Source organism: Schistocerca serialis, chromosome 1 (genome assembly GCF_023864345.2).
Source record: "Schistocerca serialis cubense isolate TAMUIC-IGC-003099 chromosome 1, iqSchSeri2.2, whole genome shotgun sequence".
Taxonomy (NCBI): domain Eukaryota; kingdom Metazoa; phylum Arthropoda; class Insecta; order Orthoptera; family Acrididae; genus Schistocerca; species Schistocerca serialis.
The window spans coordinates 1,109,352,789-1,109,370,390 of NC_064638.1; the positions used below are offsets into that span (position 1 = coordinate 1,109,352,789).

At 43.6% G+C, this 17,602-nt stretch overlaps 1 protein-coding gene across 1 annotated transcript in view; it reads left to right on the top strand.

Moving 5' to 3' along the window:
- Positions 1–17,602, top strand: part of LOC126416695 (tectonin beta-propeller repeat-containing protein) — a 206,377-nt gene that overhangs the window by 169,561 nt on the left and 19,214 nt on the right. The window contains exons 18-22 of the mRNA XM_050084501.1: positions 4,633–4,832; positions 7,642–7,851; positions 7,949–8,050; positions 8,151–8,286; positions 14,551–14,739. Of these exons, the coding sequence (XP_049940458.1) occupies positions 4,633–4,832; positions 7,642–7,851; positions 7,949–8,050; positions 8,151–8,286; positions 14,551–14,739 (837 nt within the window). The remainder of the gene's footprint in view (positions 1–4,632; positions 4,833–7,641; positions 7,852–7,948; positions 8,051–8,150; positions 8,287–14,550; positions 14,740–17,602) is intronic.

Below are 17,602 nucleotides of genomic sequence, written 5' to 3' on the forward strand. Positions count from 1 at the left end.
CCAGCTGCTTCTTGGCCACAGTTTGGCAGTAACCATTCATGTGGACAGACAGCTTTTTAGTTGTAATGTCATAGAAGGTGGCACAGTGGTTGCAGCTAAGTTGATACATCACATAGCTCCTTTTACAGGTGGCCCTGCCTTTGATGGGATAGATGCCAGTGACAGGACTGGAGTAAGTGGTAGAGAGGGGACCACCCACCAAGTCCTGCAAACCATACACAGGACCAGGCCCAAACCTTCTTGCACTACCTCCTCTCCATCTGTCAAATTCTGCTCTGCAGTCAGAAATTCCTGCATCCCATTGACTGTTCAGTGAAGAACCCCAGAAAACTGGACATCTTCTTTCAACCTTTTGTCCTTCCAGTGCCAATAAAGAGTGTATAGACATTTCCAGTACAATAAAGAGTGTATTATAACTCTTTTATTTCATGCACTGCTTCTTTTGTGTCTGAATTGCATATTTTGTATTGACACATGTGGAAATATATATTGCAGGGAATGTCCATTTTTCTTCAGTACATTTGGGAGTAGGGAGAGGTTAGATGGTGATGTGAAGATGAAATGTTATCTGTGACATGGAACCATTTTGCTCATATGGCAAATATTTGAAATCAGATTACAGGAGCTCCTGGATGTAGTGGCATGCTGTTAAGGGAAGTAAAAAACACTGTTGATGACCTGCTCCTGCTGCAAGTGCCAAGTAATAGTCAAACTTAACTTTTTTTCAGTCCACAGTCTCTTGAAAACATTGCAAAATTATTTCACAAAATCCTCATGGTTAATATTGTCACATCTTCAACTGCTGGAAATGTCTTACACTATGATAACTTGTAGCTGCACTTCTGTGTGACAACTGTGAGAGACCCCTTTTGTGGTCATTGTTGAAACCTCAAGTTTACTTTAGCAAGTTCAACTCTAATAACACATTTTGTTGATACTGCTGTTTAATGTCTATAACTTTGGGACAGATTTCCATTACTGCATCTTGCAAAGCCCTGCCTCTACTTCCTGTGGTGCTTTGACAAATTTGTACTAGGGCACATTTCTTTGTCCATTTCCATAGTTATCCTGTGTTCCTTGGCTTCTCTGTCAAGGCATTGACCTCTGCAGTCTTTTGTTCTGTTTGAGCATGAAAATCATCTGTCATCTTTTGGAAATTTATCATTTGGTTCAGCAATTGCCATTGTAATTCACAATCTTCCTTGGCACTCTCACTTAAAGCTTTTATTAATTATTCCATCTTCTGTTTTTATGATTTTTGTGTGCTGTATTGTTTTTGCCATATTCCATACTACAATTTAAACAATGGAAAGATGCGATTTCTAAACTTTTAGCTTTCGGACAAAAAAGTCCTCCTTCAGAAACACACACACACACACACACACACACACACACACACACACACACACAAATGCACGCATGTGGTTAATGTCTGTGGCTTCTTGGGTCTGAATGCAGGCTGCACCTGTGTTCAGTGCTAGCAACAATCCAGGGTGGATGGTGGCAGTAAGGAAGTGGCATGGAGTGCAAAGGAAAGGTATAGCATGTTACGGATGGGGGAAGATGATGTGCTGCTGTGGCAGTGAGCAGGGATGTGGTGTGGGCAGGATAGGTCTGCTAGGTGCAGACATGGGAGGCTGTGCTGGGGCAGGCGAGAGGAGAGATGTAGAGAAGGGGAAAAGACTGATAGGTGCATTGTTGGAATAGAAGGTGTGTGTTGTGCTTCAGTAGAAGCAGGTAAGTAGTTGGGGAGCAGAGACTTCTGAAGTTTGAGGTAAGGAGGGTTAGAATGACGAGTACTCATATGCACAGTTGAGAAAAACTGGTGCTGGTAGTAAGGCCCCAGATGGCACAGACTTTGAAGCATTCATTAAAGGGAAGCACATCATGTTGGGCAGCGTGTTCAGCAACTGGGCACTGCAGCTGCCTCTTGGCCATAATTTGGCAGTGATCATTCGTACTGACAGACAGCTTGTTAGTTGTCATACTCATTAAGAAAGCAGCATGATGTTTGCAGCTCAGTTTGTAGAACACATGGCTGCTTTCACAGGTAGCCCTGCCCTTGATGGGATAGGAGATGCCTATAACAGGACTGGAGTAGGTACTGGTGCCCTGGTCTTGCATCTAGGTCTACTGCAGTGATATGCGTCATGAGGTAATGGTTTGGGAGCAGGAATGGAGTAAGGATGGACAAGGATATTGTGTAGGTTTGGTAGGTGGCAGAATGCCATTGTGGGGAGGGATGGGAAGGATAGCAGGTCAGATATTCCTCATTTCAAGGCATTACGAGAGGTGGTCGAATAGAGTAGAAGGAGAATATGCTTCAGTTGCTCCAGTCCTGAGTGGTGCAGTGTCACGAGAGGAGTGCTGTAGACAAGGTTGAGAAGGTAATTTTGGTCTGTCTCTGAGGCCTTCACAGACCAAAATTACCCTCCTAACCTTGTCCACAAACAAATCTCAGATGCCTTGTCCCTCCAGCCACCTACCAACTCACACTTGCCCACTGTCTGGCCACAAAGAACCCCTCCTCTTGTAACTCTGTACCACCTAGGACTGGAGCAACTGAATCACATTCCCCACCAGTATATCAGCTACCTCTTGTCATGCCCTGCAATGAGGAATATCATATCCACTATCCTCTCCACCCCTCCCTCCAAGGTATTCCACCACCCATTGAACCTACACTATATCCTAGTTCATCCTCACTCCATCGCTGCTCCCAACTTCCCAACTCCTTGTCTTGTGGCTCATATCCTTGCAATACATCTAAATGGAAGGCCTGTCCCATACATCCTCCCACTAGCACCTAGGGCTACCTGTGAAAGCAGCCATGTGATTTACAACTAAGCAGCAACCAACATGCTGCTTGTGGACACAACAGCCAATAAGTGTCTGTCTGCATGAATGGCCACTGCCAAATCGTGGCCAAGAGACAGCTGGACCACTCAGTTACTGAACACGCTGCCCAACACAGTGTGCTTCACTTCAGTGACTGCTTCATAACTTGCACCATTTGGATCATTTCTGGCTGGCCGATGTGGCCGAGCGGTTCTAGGCGCTACAGTCTGGAACCACGCGACCGCTACGGTCGCAGGTTCGAATCCTGCCTCGGGCATGGATGTGTGTGATGTCCTTACGTTAGTTAGGTTTAAGTAGTTCTAAGTTCTAGGGGACTGATGACCTCAGATGTTAAGTCCTATAGTGCTCAGAGCCATTTTCTTTTTGGTCATTTCTGTCAACACCAGTTTTTCTGAATTACGCAGGTGGGAACTCTCCTTATAACATAGCCTTAGTTCTCATAACTACCACTAGTCTCAACATTTGCTAGTTCCTGTCTTCCACACTCTTCCCTACTCACACTCTAGCAGTAAACATGCCTTCTGTTCCACCAGCACATGTACTAATCTTTTTGCTCTCTCTACTTCTCTCCTCTCCCCTCTCCCATTTACCCTCCCCAACATCCCGTTCTACACCTAGCAGCCCTATCCTGTTGGCACCATGTCCCTGCTTGCAAAACAGCTTCTCCCACCCCTACCCTGCTATCCCTGCCTTCCCACCCTGTGCCACCTCCTGAACATGATACTCACATCGGATTGTTGCTGACATAAGACATAGGTTCCTGAGAAGCTGTCAGAGATTACCCACATGTGTGATGTTTGAGAGGTGTCCTTTTGTGTGTGTGTGTTTTCTGATATTAAAAATTTGTTTGTGCTTAAGCCTAGAGGTTCCTCCATCATCACTACATCTTTTTCCATGAGTCTTCCCATTTATGTAAGAATACATCTCTTTCCTTTCAACTGTACCAGATAGTTCACACCTTGGCTTGTTTAGTTGCTTCATTAGCTTACAACTGGACCACCCATTTCAGTCATTTAGCTCTTCTGCATACTGTCAGTCTAAAATAACTTCCACAGCATTTTTGTTTTTCTTAATTTACATTTCATTGCCTATTTCTACCTCACCCATTATGTTCAATAATAAGTGTCGCTCTAACACTCCTTATACAAAAGTTTCTTCATGTCACAAAACAAATTAGTAGCAATTATTTAATACTCTTTTCACAGTGCACTACAAGTGCTGCTGATACTCACCATTCTTCTGATGCTTTGCCCTCGTCTGGCGGCTGCCGCCACCCATCCTCTGCTTCTGTCATTGGCTGTTGGTTTCTTTGTCCTCTGTCTGCTCACCAGGCATGAGATTTTACCTTTTGTTCTTTTTATAAAATACCAAAAAAGAATAATTTTTCATTTAGAAACGCTAGAAATTCATTTGGAAGGTCGTAGGTTGCTTTCACTATGTAGAATCCTTAATGAAAGCCAATGTGAGTGGCTGTAGAAAATAAGACAGTATTTTATCACTGGCAACTTGTTCAGGTTTTTTAGAAAGGCCAGTGGGAAAGAAATGAAACTGTAGTTAGCAAAGATTTGCTTATCTCTCTTTTTAGATCTGGATGCCATTATTGCCACGGATGCATAATAAATAATAAGATTGTAATACAGTTACAATGTTTTAAAAATAAAACTGCTTTATACTGAAGCAATTGTGCTTAGATATGTAAAAACTGGAAATGTGTTTCTAGGATATCGCATGCTCTATTTGGAAAGCTATTTTGAAAGCTGAAATCTGTTACAGGTCTGGAAACAAGCAGTTCAGGTATCAATCCTATGGCAGATACTCACTGCTTCTATGTTTATGAAAACCAACGCTGGAACCCTCTCACTGGATACACTTCTCATGGGCTACCAACTGACCGATATATGTGGAGTGATAGCACAGGAAAACATAAGCGAACAAGAGAGAAGACAAAATTGCTGTCCATGCATTGGCAGTGGGTGTGTTTCCAGTTATAAGATTTAGAGATTCTTAATCACATAGATATTTGTTTTTGCAATTTCATAACTATTTTTGAATTTGTATTCCACCATTATCAGGTGGCTTCAATTACTGGTAACATACAGCCAAACAGGGTGATTTTGGGCACCAGGAGGATTTTGGATGGTATGGTTTATTAGCTATTTTCCACTGCATATCAATGAATTGCCACTAATTTTCACTTCTGCACAGCAATTATTTTAAGCACAGATTGTATTTACCATGTTCCATGACTCTTTTTTTTTTTGTCAGATGTTTACCTAGATAAATATCTGATGAACAGTTTCATTGTTAGAAGTTTACACAGTATCATCAAGTGAAAATTTTCGAATGTTGAGACCAGCAGGAAAGTATTATAATTTCAGCTGTCACTGAGGTCAGTAGCTTACAGCATTGAGTCAGTAGCTTTATAAGGCTCAAGCTTTTTGTCTAAATTTATAAAATAATGATAGATTTTATAAAATTGTGTACTTTGTGGAGTGATTTTGAATAATGCCAAGAAAGTATAAAAGCAAGAAAGGTGCTAAAGTATGGTGTAATCATGACCTAGAACTTTTAGATAAAGCTGTTCATGATATTCATTGTGGTAAATTATAGTATAGAAAAGCATGTGATTTGTATAGTATACCTACATTGACTCTACAAAAGAAAGTGCAGGAAACACATTCAAAACATATGGGAGGACAACTAGTACTATATGAGGAAGAAAATGAAATGCTGAAGCAAAGTATCTTGAGGTCTGCACATTAGGGATTTCCTTTCACTAAATGAGATACCTTGGGTAATTGATATATCTAGCCAGAAAGAGAAGAAATTTTGTAACAATTTTCCAGGAGAAGTATGGGTGCATTTATTCCTCAGATGGCATTCAGAACAACTCTGTTTGCCATGAAAAAGTGACAGCTAAAATGTGTTTTCGCAATATAAAGCCAGTGCTGGAAAATCTCCCACCAAGCAACATGGTCAGCTCTGACAAAACCAACATTTCAAATATCCAGGCAAGCAGCAGATAATTAAAAAATGAGGTAGTAAAGTAGTAAGCATGCTTAAAAAGTGAAGGATTTGTCAAATCTAGTGTTTTGATAGTAGTGGGAGTAAGTGTCGATGATAAACTGCTTCCACCATATGTCCTTTGTAAATCTGAGCATTTCTGGGACACATGGCAAGAAGATGGCCCATAGGGAATGCGTTTCAGTAGGAATAAAAGTAGATGGTTTGATCTACCAGTGTTTGAAGACTCATTGTTTAGTCACTTTGACCTATTTGAAGAAGCAAAGTGGGCCAACAGTGATGAATGGTGTCGACTTACCCAGTTACATTTTATTGGAGAATGTAAGAACAACATTTCGTTCATTCTCCTTCTCACTAGTGAAACCCACTTCCCCAAACGCTGGATGTAAGCTTCTTCAGACCATTGAAAGCAGCATGGCAAGCTGTACTAACTGAATGGAAAAAGTACGCTCGCGAGACCATTTCCGAAAATGTTTTTCCATCTCTTCTGAAGCAGATTTCAGCAAACTTTACTGAAAACATAAAGAGTGCATTTCACACCGCAGGCCTAATCCCATTTCATTGAAATTGCCTGATAATTAGGAGGGCCAATATAGCAATGCAGAGTCATGGACTTCCATTTTCAAAGAAATGCTCAAAGAAGTTTGTTATCCTCAAAATAAGACTGGTTATTTCCACCACCACAAAGTAGACATTGCTTATGGGAGATCAGTTATGACTGTGACTTCCAGGAAAATGGAAACAGTGTGGAAACAACTGAAGTGCTTCTAGCAGTATAGTGAAAGTAAAAATGACCCATCATCCATTGAATTTTTACTGCTGAATGAAGAGGCTTTTCTTGTTGTGGACTACAAATACACATCCAGAAACAATAAGCATATGAGGCAATATGTTGGAGGGGCCACAAATGTTGGTGCAAGGGAAGTATGTGTGAAATTCTTGTGCTCACACAATAGTAGAAACGTATCTTTGGTTTCAAATTTCCCTGATGAAGACACAACACAGAAAGAACAAGTTTCATGAGTAAATTGTACACCAGTTGAGAAGAGAGGGTTGTTTATTTTTAGAGGCTTTGAACTCATAGGTCATTGTAACTTTATGGCCAATGTTCAACTTGATTTTGAATGTCAAGTAAGAAAACTGATTTTTCTCTGTTAATAGAATTTCTCTGTTTTGTTTCTTTTTTAATATTTTGCTTTAGGATTTAAAAAAATTGCAATTTAATTTGTTAGAAAATAAGAATTGATCTTTAATATATAAAATTCTTTATCTCAACCCTTATCAGTTATATACAATGATGGACATCATCAAAATGTTTTAGAAGTCACTAAAATCAAATAAGAAGAATGTAGAATTTTTAAAAAAACATCAGTTTATGTCCAAATTATCTGCCTGTACTTTGTAACTGTGGATAGAGATTTAAAAAAACGTGTGTCCGAAATCACCAAAGTCCATAGGGCTATTTTGGACACTTTGTCTGTCTCGGGCAAATATAGGTACACATGGACTTTCTGTTTAGGATATTTTATTTGTTATACATGTACTCCACCACTTCTGTAACAAACAATGCAGTCTAATGTAGCCTATGCAAGTTACGGTGAAAATAACATCAAAACCATCCAGAATCACCCCGTTTGATGCTATGTGAATATAAAGAAATCTTGGACAGTTTTTTAAATAGTTCTGCAGAAGTGTAGTACATTTTTTTCTAATATACATCTTGTCTATTAATTGTGTAAACTAGTTTCTGTGAAATAGGTTTCAGAGTGGAGTATTGACTACCACACTCCCGGAGGAGTGGATAAGGAAGGGTGGCAGTATGCTGTTGACTTTCCTTCTACCTACCATGGTCAGAAACATTTCACAGACTATGTACGTCGGCGTAGGTGGGTGAGGAAATGTCGGCTCTCAACAAGCGGTCCTTGGCAAGAGCTAGGAAATACAAAACTTGTTGATATCTCACTGCAGGTGTATATTTGCAATATACTCTTACTCTGCAAGTGTAAATATTAAAATGACTTTTATATAACATGATATAACAGCAGCTTTCATTCTTTGTTTACAGGACAGTGGAAAAATTGGTAGTGACCATTTGATTCATGTTTGGGCTGTTGCTGCAAATGGTGATGCCGTCTACAGGAGAGGTGTGTCTCAGTCCTCTCCATCTGTAAGTAGAATTACTTCTCTGTTTGTATCATGCTTGTTTTAACATAAATAAAATATTTTTCAGTATTTTAGGAAATTGATATATTTTTTATTTCACCCAGGGCACTTCTTGGGAGCATGTACCAAGCGATTATCCTCTGGCTAGTATCAGTTGTGGTCCTAGAGGCCAAGTTTGGGCAGTTGGAAGGAATGGCTCTGCATACTGGCGTTTTGGGATCACTGACAGTAATCCTACAGGTCTGGAAATACAATATGAAGCTTGACTCTTAATATTAATTTTACTAATTACCATTTTTAGAAGCTGGCCAAAGTGGCCGAGTGGTTCCAGGTGCTACAGTCTGGAACCGCGCGACCACTACGGTCACAGGCCCCGAATCCTGCCTTGGGCATGGATGTATGTGATGTCCTTAGGTAAGTTAGGTTTAAGTAGTTCTAAGTTCTAGGGGACTGATGACCTCAGAAGTTAAGTCCCATAGTGCTCAGAGCCATTTGAACCAACTATTTTTAGATGCTAATTTGTTCTTCAGTTTCAGCTATGTTTCTCTTGGGTCAATGTCCGACACTTACCTGGTGCTTGTTACCATTGATACATGAGGTTACCATTACAATTGTATGCTCCATATAGGCTGGAGATATTACATCCTAGTAAGGCCTTGGACATAGTGGTTCTGACTGCATATTATGTGGTTTTGGTACAAAGAACTCGTGTTATAGGGAAGCACTGTGGTACAATAAACACATTTGGATGGCACTGTGCATAGCTGGATCATTGGCTGATTTGTGGCCAGTCATTGTCAAATTGTCTGGGAGTTCAGTGTCATGTGTGGCATCGTTTCAAAATTCTGTCAAAGATTCCAAGAAAAGAAAAAGAACATTCACCATTAGTATGGGCAGTGTTGACCAAGTTCTGCAACTCAAACGCCAGGGTCAGTTTCTTGATAGAAGTCCCCAAAGGTGATCTATCACCTCTTCTGGCTGGAAATCTCATGTCAGCCTCTGCCCCACACATCAACTGTCAGGCTGTGTACAGTCAGCTTTGAGAGGCTTCTCTGCTAACTTGGGAGCCTACTACATTCTTTCCTCTCTCACAAAGGCTCTCCATGTTAATATTATGCCTTAAATGATTCATGCAGCTGGGAAATCCCTCAAGTTATAGACTTGCGTGAATCCCAATAGTAGTCGCCCCCCCCCCCCCCCCCCCTTTTGTCACATATGAGTTTCTTACGAAGCCTGCTGTTATACTCTTGCACTTATATTCAACTACCTATTAAATGTAATAACTTAAGAAAGGCAGCAGTCATAATTATAAAGTGACCTTGAACTGTCTTGTTGCTGCAGTTGGCGAGTACTGTATCTGATACATGATAGTGATGGTGGTGGTGGTAGTGGTGGTGGTGGTGGTGGTGGTAGTGGTAGTGGCGGTGGTAGTGGTAGTAGTATTAGTAGTAGTAGTAGTTGTTGTGACAGTGCCACGAGATTTAAAAGTGCTCCTACGTCAGTACACGAACAAGGCGATAGAGGCGCTCCGCAGCTCGGCCGAGCGCGGGAGCGCCACCTGGCTATGAACGGCACCGGCCGCAGGTCACGGGGCACGGCAGTGGAGTGACAGATTCGGAGTTGGAAGCATGTAACTCGCTATTGCTCTACGTTGTATATCCACGCAATTTAATAGGATTAAAGGTTATAACACTTTTTGGCGACGAGGTCGGATATTTTTTTTCCTGCGTTGTGGAATTGTGTGTTCGTGTCGGGCAGACATGGAACAGCTTCTGCAAGCGCTCATTGACCAACAAACACAGCAGACGGCTGCTATTCAGGCGCAACAAACACAGCTGACGGCTGCTATTCAGGCGTTGTCGACGTCGCTTACTCATCGTCTGTCTTCCTCTTCTCTGCCTCCGTTCCCTCCTTACGACGAGGCCGCTGAAGACTGGGAGGATTATGAGAAGCGTTTGCGGCAACACTTCGTGGCTTTCGGCATTGTCGATGCTCCTATGTGTAAGTCATTATTTCTATCTTGGATTTCCCCACGGATCTGTCAGCTGCTATCTCAGTTAGCCCCTCTGTGGGAACCAGCCTCTCTGTCCTTCCAAGAAATGTGTGACTTATTGTCTAACTAATACCGAAAAAATACCCATGTCGTTGCCGCCCGCGTGTCGTTCTACCGGTAAACAGCCCCATCAATCCTACCGGGCTTGGGCGGCGGAACTACACGGTCTGAGTAGGAAATGTCAGTTTGTCACGGACACTCATCATGAGTCTTATGCTGATTCAGTGGTTAGGGACGCTATTCTCCGGCTTGCTCCTGATAAAGAAGTTTGGCAACGTGCCTTACAACTGCCAAACCCGTCGTTGTCGGAAGTTCTAAGCATCGCTCAATCTTTTGAAGTGTCTCACGCTGCTGGTGCGCAAATAGACGCGTGGTGTGATGTAGGCGCTGTACAGACCACTTTCGACACGGACAATTTGCCTGTTTCAAAGGGGAACGACGATGTGGCGGCGGTTCACTCGCGTCAACAACGTCGCGTTGGGCCGCCCCGCTCGCAGCGAAAACAGCAACCACAGAAGCAGGTTCGTTCTGCACTTCCTTCTTGTCCACGTTGTTTCGTACAGCATGACAGGGCTGCGTGTCCAAAACGTTGGGCCACATGTAATTCATGTAGGAAAAAAGGCCACATTGCTTCTGTGTGTCAGTTCCCTAAAGTTCCTGTCGACGAGGACGAGGCATTGGACATGGACGTTAACTGTGTGCTTTCTCAAACAAATAAGTTGTTTGTTATTGTTCGCGTTCTGGATAAAGACATTCGCATGCAAGTGGACACTGGCTCTGCAGTAACTCTCATTAATTCTCGCACATATTTGGAGTTGGGCTCCCCTCCCTTGTCTCCAGTTACGCGAAATCTGAGAACTTATAATAAGCAGAAAATTCCTATCGTTGGCCAGTTTGATGCTTCCACTGCCTACAAGTCTGTTGTTCGGCCCCTCACGTTTTATGTGGTGGATCATGCTGGCACTGAAAACCTGTTCGGTTATAATGCTTTCCAGTTGTTCGGGTTCTCCATTGATGATGATGTGCACCTCATATCTGAGGATATTCCATATCAACAGCTGGATGGATTGTGTTCTGAATTCTCGTCCATGTTCTCTGCTGGTCTGGGTCATGCCAAGGATTTTGAAGCCCACATTACTCTTAAGCCTACGGCTCGCCCTAAGTTTTTCCGGGCACGCCCTATTCCGATGGCGTTGCGTGCACGTGTCAAGGCTGAGATAGACAGGTTAACGCTTCAGGGTTTCTCCTTCCTGTTACCTCCAGCGAATGGGCATTGCCAATCGTGGTGGTTTCTAAACCAAACGAGAGTCTGCGATTGTGTGGTGATTTTAAAGCCACTGTCAACGCTCAGAGCCTCATTGACACTTATCCTCTTCCCCGTCCTGAGGAGTTATTTATCAAGCTCGCTGGGGGCCAGTTCGTTTCCAAACTTGACTTATCGGAGGCATACCATCAGTTGCCGTTGGATGCTTCTTCCAAGGAATTTCTCGTCATCAACACTCCTTGTGGGTTGTATCAGTACCAGCGGTTACCATTTGGCGCCGCTAGCGCGCCGGCCATTTTTCAGCGGTTTTTGGAACAGCTCACGGCTTCCGTTCCCGGCTGCATCAACTACCTGGATGACATTGTTGTCACGGGGGCCTCCACTGTGGAGCACCTTCGCAATTTGCGTTCGCTGTTTCGGGTTCTGCATTCGGCTGGGTTGAAGTGCAATCTGGACAAGTCACAGTTCTTCCAACCCTCCATTGTTTATCTTGGTTTCCACTTGTCCCGTGAGGGTATACGTCCTCTACGACAGCACGTTGCGGCCATTACCGCTCTACCCCGGCCGTCTACGATCAAAGAACTTCAGGCGTTTCTAGGCAAGATTGCTTATTATCACAAATTCATTCCCTCCGCGGCGGCGGTGGCTCATCCTCTGCATCAGCTGTTACGCAAAAACGTTCCTTTCTGCTGGTCCGACGAGTGTGAGCAGGCTTTTGTCCGCCTGAAGGTTCATTTGCAGTCGGCGCCTTGTCTTGCCACATTCCGTCCGGGTCAGCACTTGGTTCTGGCGACTGATGCGTCACAGTATGGCCTAGGGGCTGTTCTCGCCCATCGGTATGAGGATGGGCCAGAACGACCCATCGCCTACGCTTCCAAGGCACTCAACGATGCCCAACGGAGTTACTCTCAAATCCAAAAGGAGGCGCTCGCTATCATTTATGCTCTAAAAAAGTTCATCGTTTTTTTGTATGGTTCTAAGTTTCACCGCATCACCAACCACAAGCCGCTGGTCTCTCTGTTCAGCCCCTCGGCGTTGCTTCCAGATAAGGCAGCTCACTGCCTGCAACGTTGGGCCTTATACTTGTCTCGTTTTCACTATGAGATTCACTATCGCCCCACGGCCCAGTACGCCAACGCTGACGCGTTGTCGCATTTGCCGATGGGCCCTGACCCGGTTTTCGATCGAGATGAACTACTCTGTTTCCACATTGATGAGGAAGAACATCGTGCAGTCGAGGGTTTTCCACTTACAGGTTCGCAGGTCACGCCAGCTACTGCGCGGGACCCGGTACTGCGTCAGGTGATCGGTTTTGTTCAACAGGGTTGGCCGGACAGGACCAAGGCCCGGGCATCAGATCCCCTTCGCAACTACCATGCCTTGCGCCTTTGTCTGTCTTTTCGTGAGGGTGCTGTTCTTCTGGCCACGGATGGCGCATCTCCACAGGTCGTGGTGCCAGCCTGTCTTCGCAAAGATGTTCTCAAACTATTGCATGAAGGCTGTTGGGGGATTTCTCGGACTAAGTCCCTGGCCCACAGGCACGTTTATTGGCCCGGTATTGATTCGGACATTGCCCACATGGTCGCTGCGTGTGGTCAGTGTGCTCAACAACTGGCTGCACCTCGTACTATGCCCTCTCTGTGGCCTGATCCGGCGCAGCCATGGGAACGGGTGCACACTGACTTTGCTGGCCCCTTCCTCGGCACTTATTGGCTACTGTTGATTGATGCCTTCTCGAAGTTTCCGTTTATTGTTCGATGTCCGTCGCCCACCACTGCGGTGATGACGCTGGCTTTGTCCAAAATCTTTACACTAGAAGGTCTTCCATCCACGATTGTTACGGACAATGGCCCTCAGTTCTCTTCACAGGCCTTCCGTGATTTTTGTACTGGACAAGGGATTCATCATGTTACAGCACCGCCCTTCCATCCGCAATTGAATGGGGAGGTCGAGCGCCTTGTCCGCACTTTCAAAAGCCAGATGAAAAAATTCCTTAGTGATTTTTCCACAGATGACGCTCTGTTGCAATTTCTGAGTTCTTATCGCTTCACACCTCTGCGTGTTCGCAGCCCTGCTGAACTCTTGCATGGCCGCCAACTGCACACTCTACTGCACCTGCTTCACCATGTCAGGCCTTGTACTGTGTCCCCTAGTGCGGGAAAATACCCGGTGGGCGCCGACGTGTGGGCACGGAGGTATGGATCTCACCCTACATGGATTCCAGGGGTGGTCCAGGCTCTTCGCGGCCGCCGGCTTTGTGAAATACGTACGGACGACGGCATGGTTGTTCGCCTTTACGACCAGATGCGCCCACGAGTGGTGGCCACGCCGGTGCCACCGCCCCTTCTTTCGTCTCCACCAGCCCGAGAAGCCAGTCCTGTCGCTGCTGCCGATCTTCCGGGCGTGTTGCTGCAGCCGACGTCGCTACCGCTTCCGAGTACGCCGGAACCGGCCCAGTTGCGACGCCGCCTTCTCCGGGACCCATCTCGCTGGGGCACACCCCCCAGGTCCACGACACCTATGGATGCTGCTCCGGAGTTTTCCCCCATCATCTCGTCCAGGAGGCGCGTCCCACGCGTAATCTTCCGTCCTGGACATTTTCGACCATACTCTCGTGTTTCTCCGCGGGATCTTCTCGGGGCCTCCCAAGAGGCCATGGATGTCTCCGCACTGTCCGTGTCTCCAAGGAAGTGAGTGTTTATTTTTTTTTCAAGGGGGGAAAAGTGTTGTGACAGTGCCACGAGATTTAAAAGTGCCGCTACGTCAGTACACGAACACGGCGATAGAGGCGCTCCGCAGCTCGGCCGAGCGTGGGAGCGCCACCTGGCTATGAACGGCGCCGGTCGCAGGTCACGGCACGGCAGTGGAGTGACAGATTCAGAGTTGGAAGCATGTAACTTGCTATTGCTCTACGTTGTATATCCACGCAATTTAATAGGATTAAAGTTTATAACAGTAGTAGTAGTAGTAGTAGTAGTAGTAGTAGTAGTAGTAGTAGTAGTAGTTGTTGTTGTTGTTGTTGTTGTTTTTGTGTAGTAGTAGTGGTAGTAATACTGGCAGCAGCAACACATCTCTAACTGATAACCAGATGTCTGCATGTAGTTTGTATGTTTACATTTTCAGTCTCATTTAAGAGCTTGTTCTATATTGTTACGTATTTGTTGCACAACAATCATTGTGTACACAGGTGCGGTGTGGGAAAGTGTGGAGCCTCCAGCTGGCAAAGTCTTGAAACAAATATCTGTTGGCTCTTATGCTGTATGGGCTCTTGATTCTCAAGGGCAGTTGTCTTTAAGACGTGAAGTCACTCCCGTGTTCCCAGAAGGAACACATTGGCAGACTCTGCCAACATCCGCAAATGATGCAGCTACTCAGGGTAAGAAGTTAATGCGAATATTAAAGTGGTAATGGTTCTATCTGCCATAACATTTCTTCAGAGTTTAATTTCAGTGTTGAAAATCATAAATAATTGCTGTAGCTATAATTATGTATCCAGGCAATTCTCAGTGCATATTTACATATAGCTTGTAGCTGCGGAAAGGAGATTCGCCGTTCAGTGAGGTTAAAAGTTGCTTCAGAGGGCTTCAAAATACTTATGAGAGATCATAATAACATTCAAAATAGGTGAAAATACTGAAAGGTTAATGATAAATTATGTAAGCATTCACAAATAGGGGACAGAGTTTGAAACACTATTGAATAGATAAGAATCCACATAATATTCAGCATCATGAGTAGGCTAGAGCCAGAAATTGAGGGCAGGGAGATCTATGAAACTAAAAAATTTGCCTAAAAGATGGGCTACATGGAATGAGAGATTATGTATTTTTAGCAATAGACTAGAATCTTAAATCAGCTAAGACAAAAATTTAGTCTACATGTGGAATGGTTTAGTTTCCCCCTGAAGAGTGTAACAGGGCCATTGATGTGCATTTTATACTTTGATGACTTCTCAAATAGTTTTAATAGCAATTCCAGCTTTCACACATGATGCAGTGATATATGGAGAAATTCTGTCTGTTAGATTCTGACAAAATGCTGGACCGGTGTACAAAGTGTGACAATTAACTCTTAATGTACAAAAATTCTAAGTTGTGCTCTACACAAAATGTAAAAGTAGGATATTCTACTGGAGGATTAATTAGTCACAACTCGAGTCAGTTATATTATAAAAATATTTGGGAGTAACAATGTTAGAAATGTGAAGAGGTACGACCACATAGACTATGTTGTAGTCAAAGAAATGGTAGCCTACAATTATTCATTGGCAGAATTTTGATAAACTGCAGTTTGAATATAAAACAGACCGCATATGAAACACTTATATGGCCCAACTTAAATACTGGTCAGATGTGTGAGATCCAGATCAGACTAATAGAGGACATGTACAACAAACACCTGTATGAATTGTGACAGGTCTGTTTGAGAATGGTAATAGAGTGGAACAGAATGCTGAAAAATCTTAAACTGATAGACATGTAGTGGAAGACAATGTACAAATACTGAGGATGTATTTAGAAAAATTGGAGAAATATATTTTAGTGCAGAAATTGCTGTTGTATTATACAAAAATTGAGTGCCTTATGTATCTGTCCTTTGGAAATTATGCAGATAAAACTAGGCATGTAGCAGCTTGCACACAGGTGTGCAGACATTCTCCTGTACTCGATCCATGAATGGACCAGGAAGAGGCTGTAATATATGTTACAATAAAAAGTACCCTCTGCAATTCATTTCAGAATAGAGGAGCAGATGTAGATGAGAAGCATGGAAAAAATCACACTACTAATATATTATGACACTTTTTTTTTGACCGTTGGCTCAGAAATGTATTACACCTACACCTACATGTTATTAATGAACAGAGTATTTCTTAATTCTGTGGAGGCATTGAAAATGAATAAAGACAGGTCACTTAGAAAAAGGAAGCTATCCTAATAACTCGTGAAAGAAGGTGAAAGTATCTCTCCTTGCAGTTGGAGATTACGTTCAAGCGAAAAGTCACAGATTTTTTTCAACTTATTCCCCTTTTAGATCAATGTAATTTGTCCAATATTTTTCCAGTGCATTTATGGAATGTCTGCATAACATCCATTCATATTATTCATTCGTGTGGCCATTGTTTCCATAACTACTTTAGACTCACCAATGGATTTCAAATACAATTACCCACCTATAAGTGACATACATTGCATTAAAAAATCCAGTTATAAATGTGTTTGTGTATGAAAGTATGGCTGTAGAGTTAGCCAAATTCAGTGAATAAGATAAATGTTTTGACAGAATGTAGCTTACATCCCTCTTTTTACCATGAACAAAGCACTTTCGTCGACAGGATTACTGTCCCAAAGTAAGAGAATCGTCTCATTTTACAATACTGATCTCTTTTTTCTAAAATAAAAGAATGTAAAATATGTAGGATGGAATAACAGTATTATGAAAGGGATAGATTGCTACTCACCAATAGAGGAGACACTGAGCCACAGTCAGGCAAAATGAAACCACTGCTATACATTTTAGATTCTTCCAAAGTAGGAAAAACACACACACACACACACACTTATTCACACCAACACCAACTCACATACACATGACCACTGTGTCTGCCCACTGTGGGCAGACTGAGTTGTAATCAGGCCTGAAGGGAGCAGCAATCCGATGCTGAAATGGTAACAAGGAAGGGGATAAGTAGGTGTAAGGCAAGAACTAGCGAAAGTTATGATAGCCAAGTGGGTTATGAAAATGTATGATATATTGCAGGGAGAATTGCTGCCTGCACAGTTCATAAAAACTGGTTTTGGTAGGAAGGATATAGATGGCAAAGGCTGTGAAGCCATCGTTGAAGTGAAACACACTGTGTTGGGCAGCATGTTCATCATCTGGATGGTCCTGCTGTCTCTTGGCCACAGCTAGTTGAGGCCTTTCATGCAGGCAGGCATCAGAGCTTTTTACTCATTGTGCCCACCATAGGAAGCAGCACAGTGTTTGCAGCCTAGTCTGTAGATCACATGACTACTTTCACCCCCCTCCAAAAAAAGAAAAGCGCTGCCGGCTGTAACAGTCAGCACACTACCTGCCCCTGCAAGCTCCCACAAGCAGCGCTACATGTTCTCCCCCCTCCCCCCCCAATCCCACCCCCACCCCCTCTACTTCCCACACCATGTTTCATCCTTACCCCCACCAATGGATTGCTTCTCCTGTCAGGTGCACTTACATCTTAGTCAGGCCACAGTGGCCAG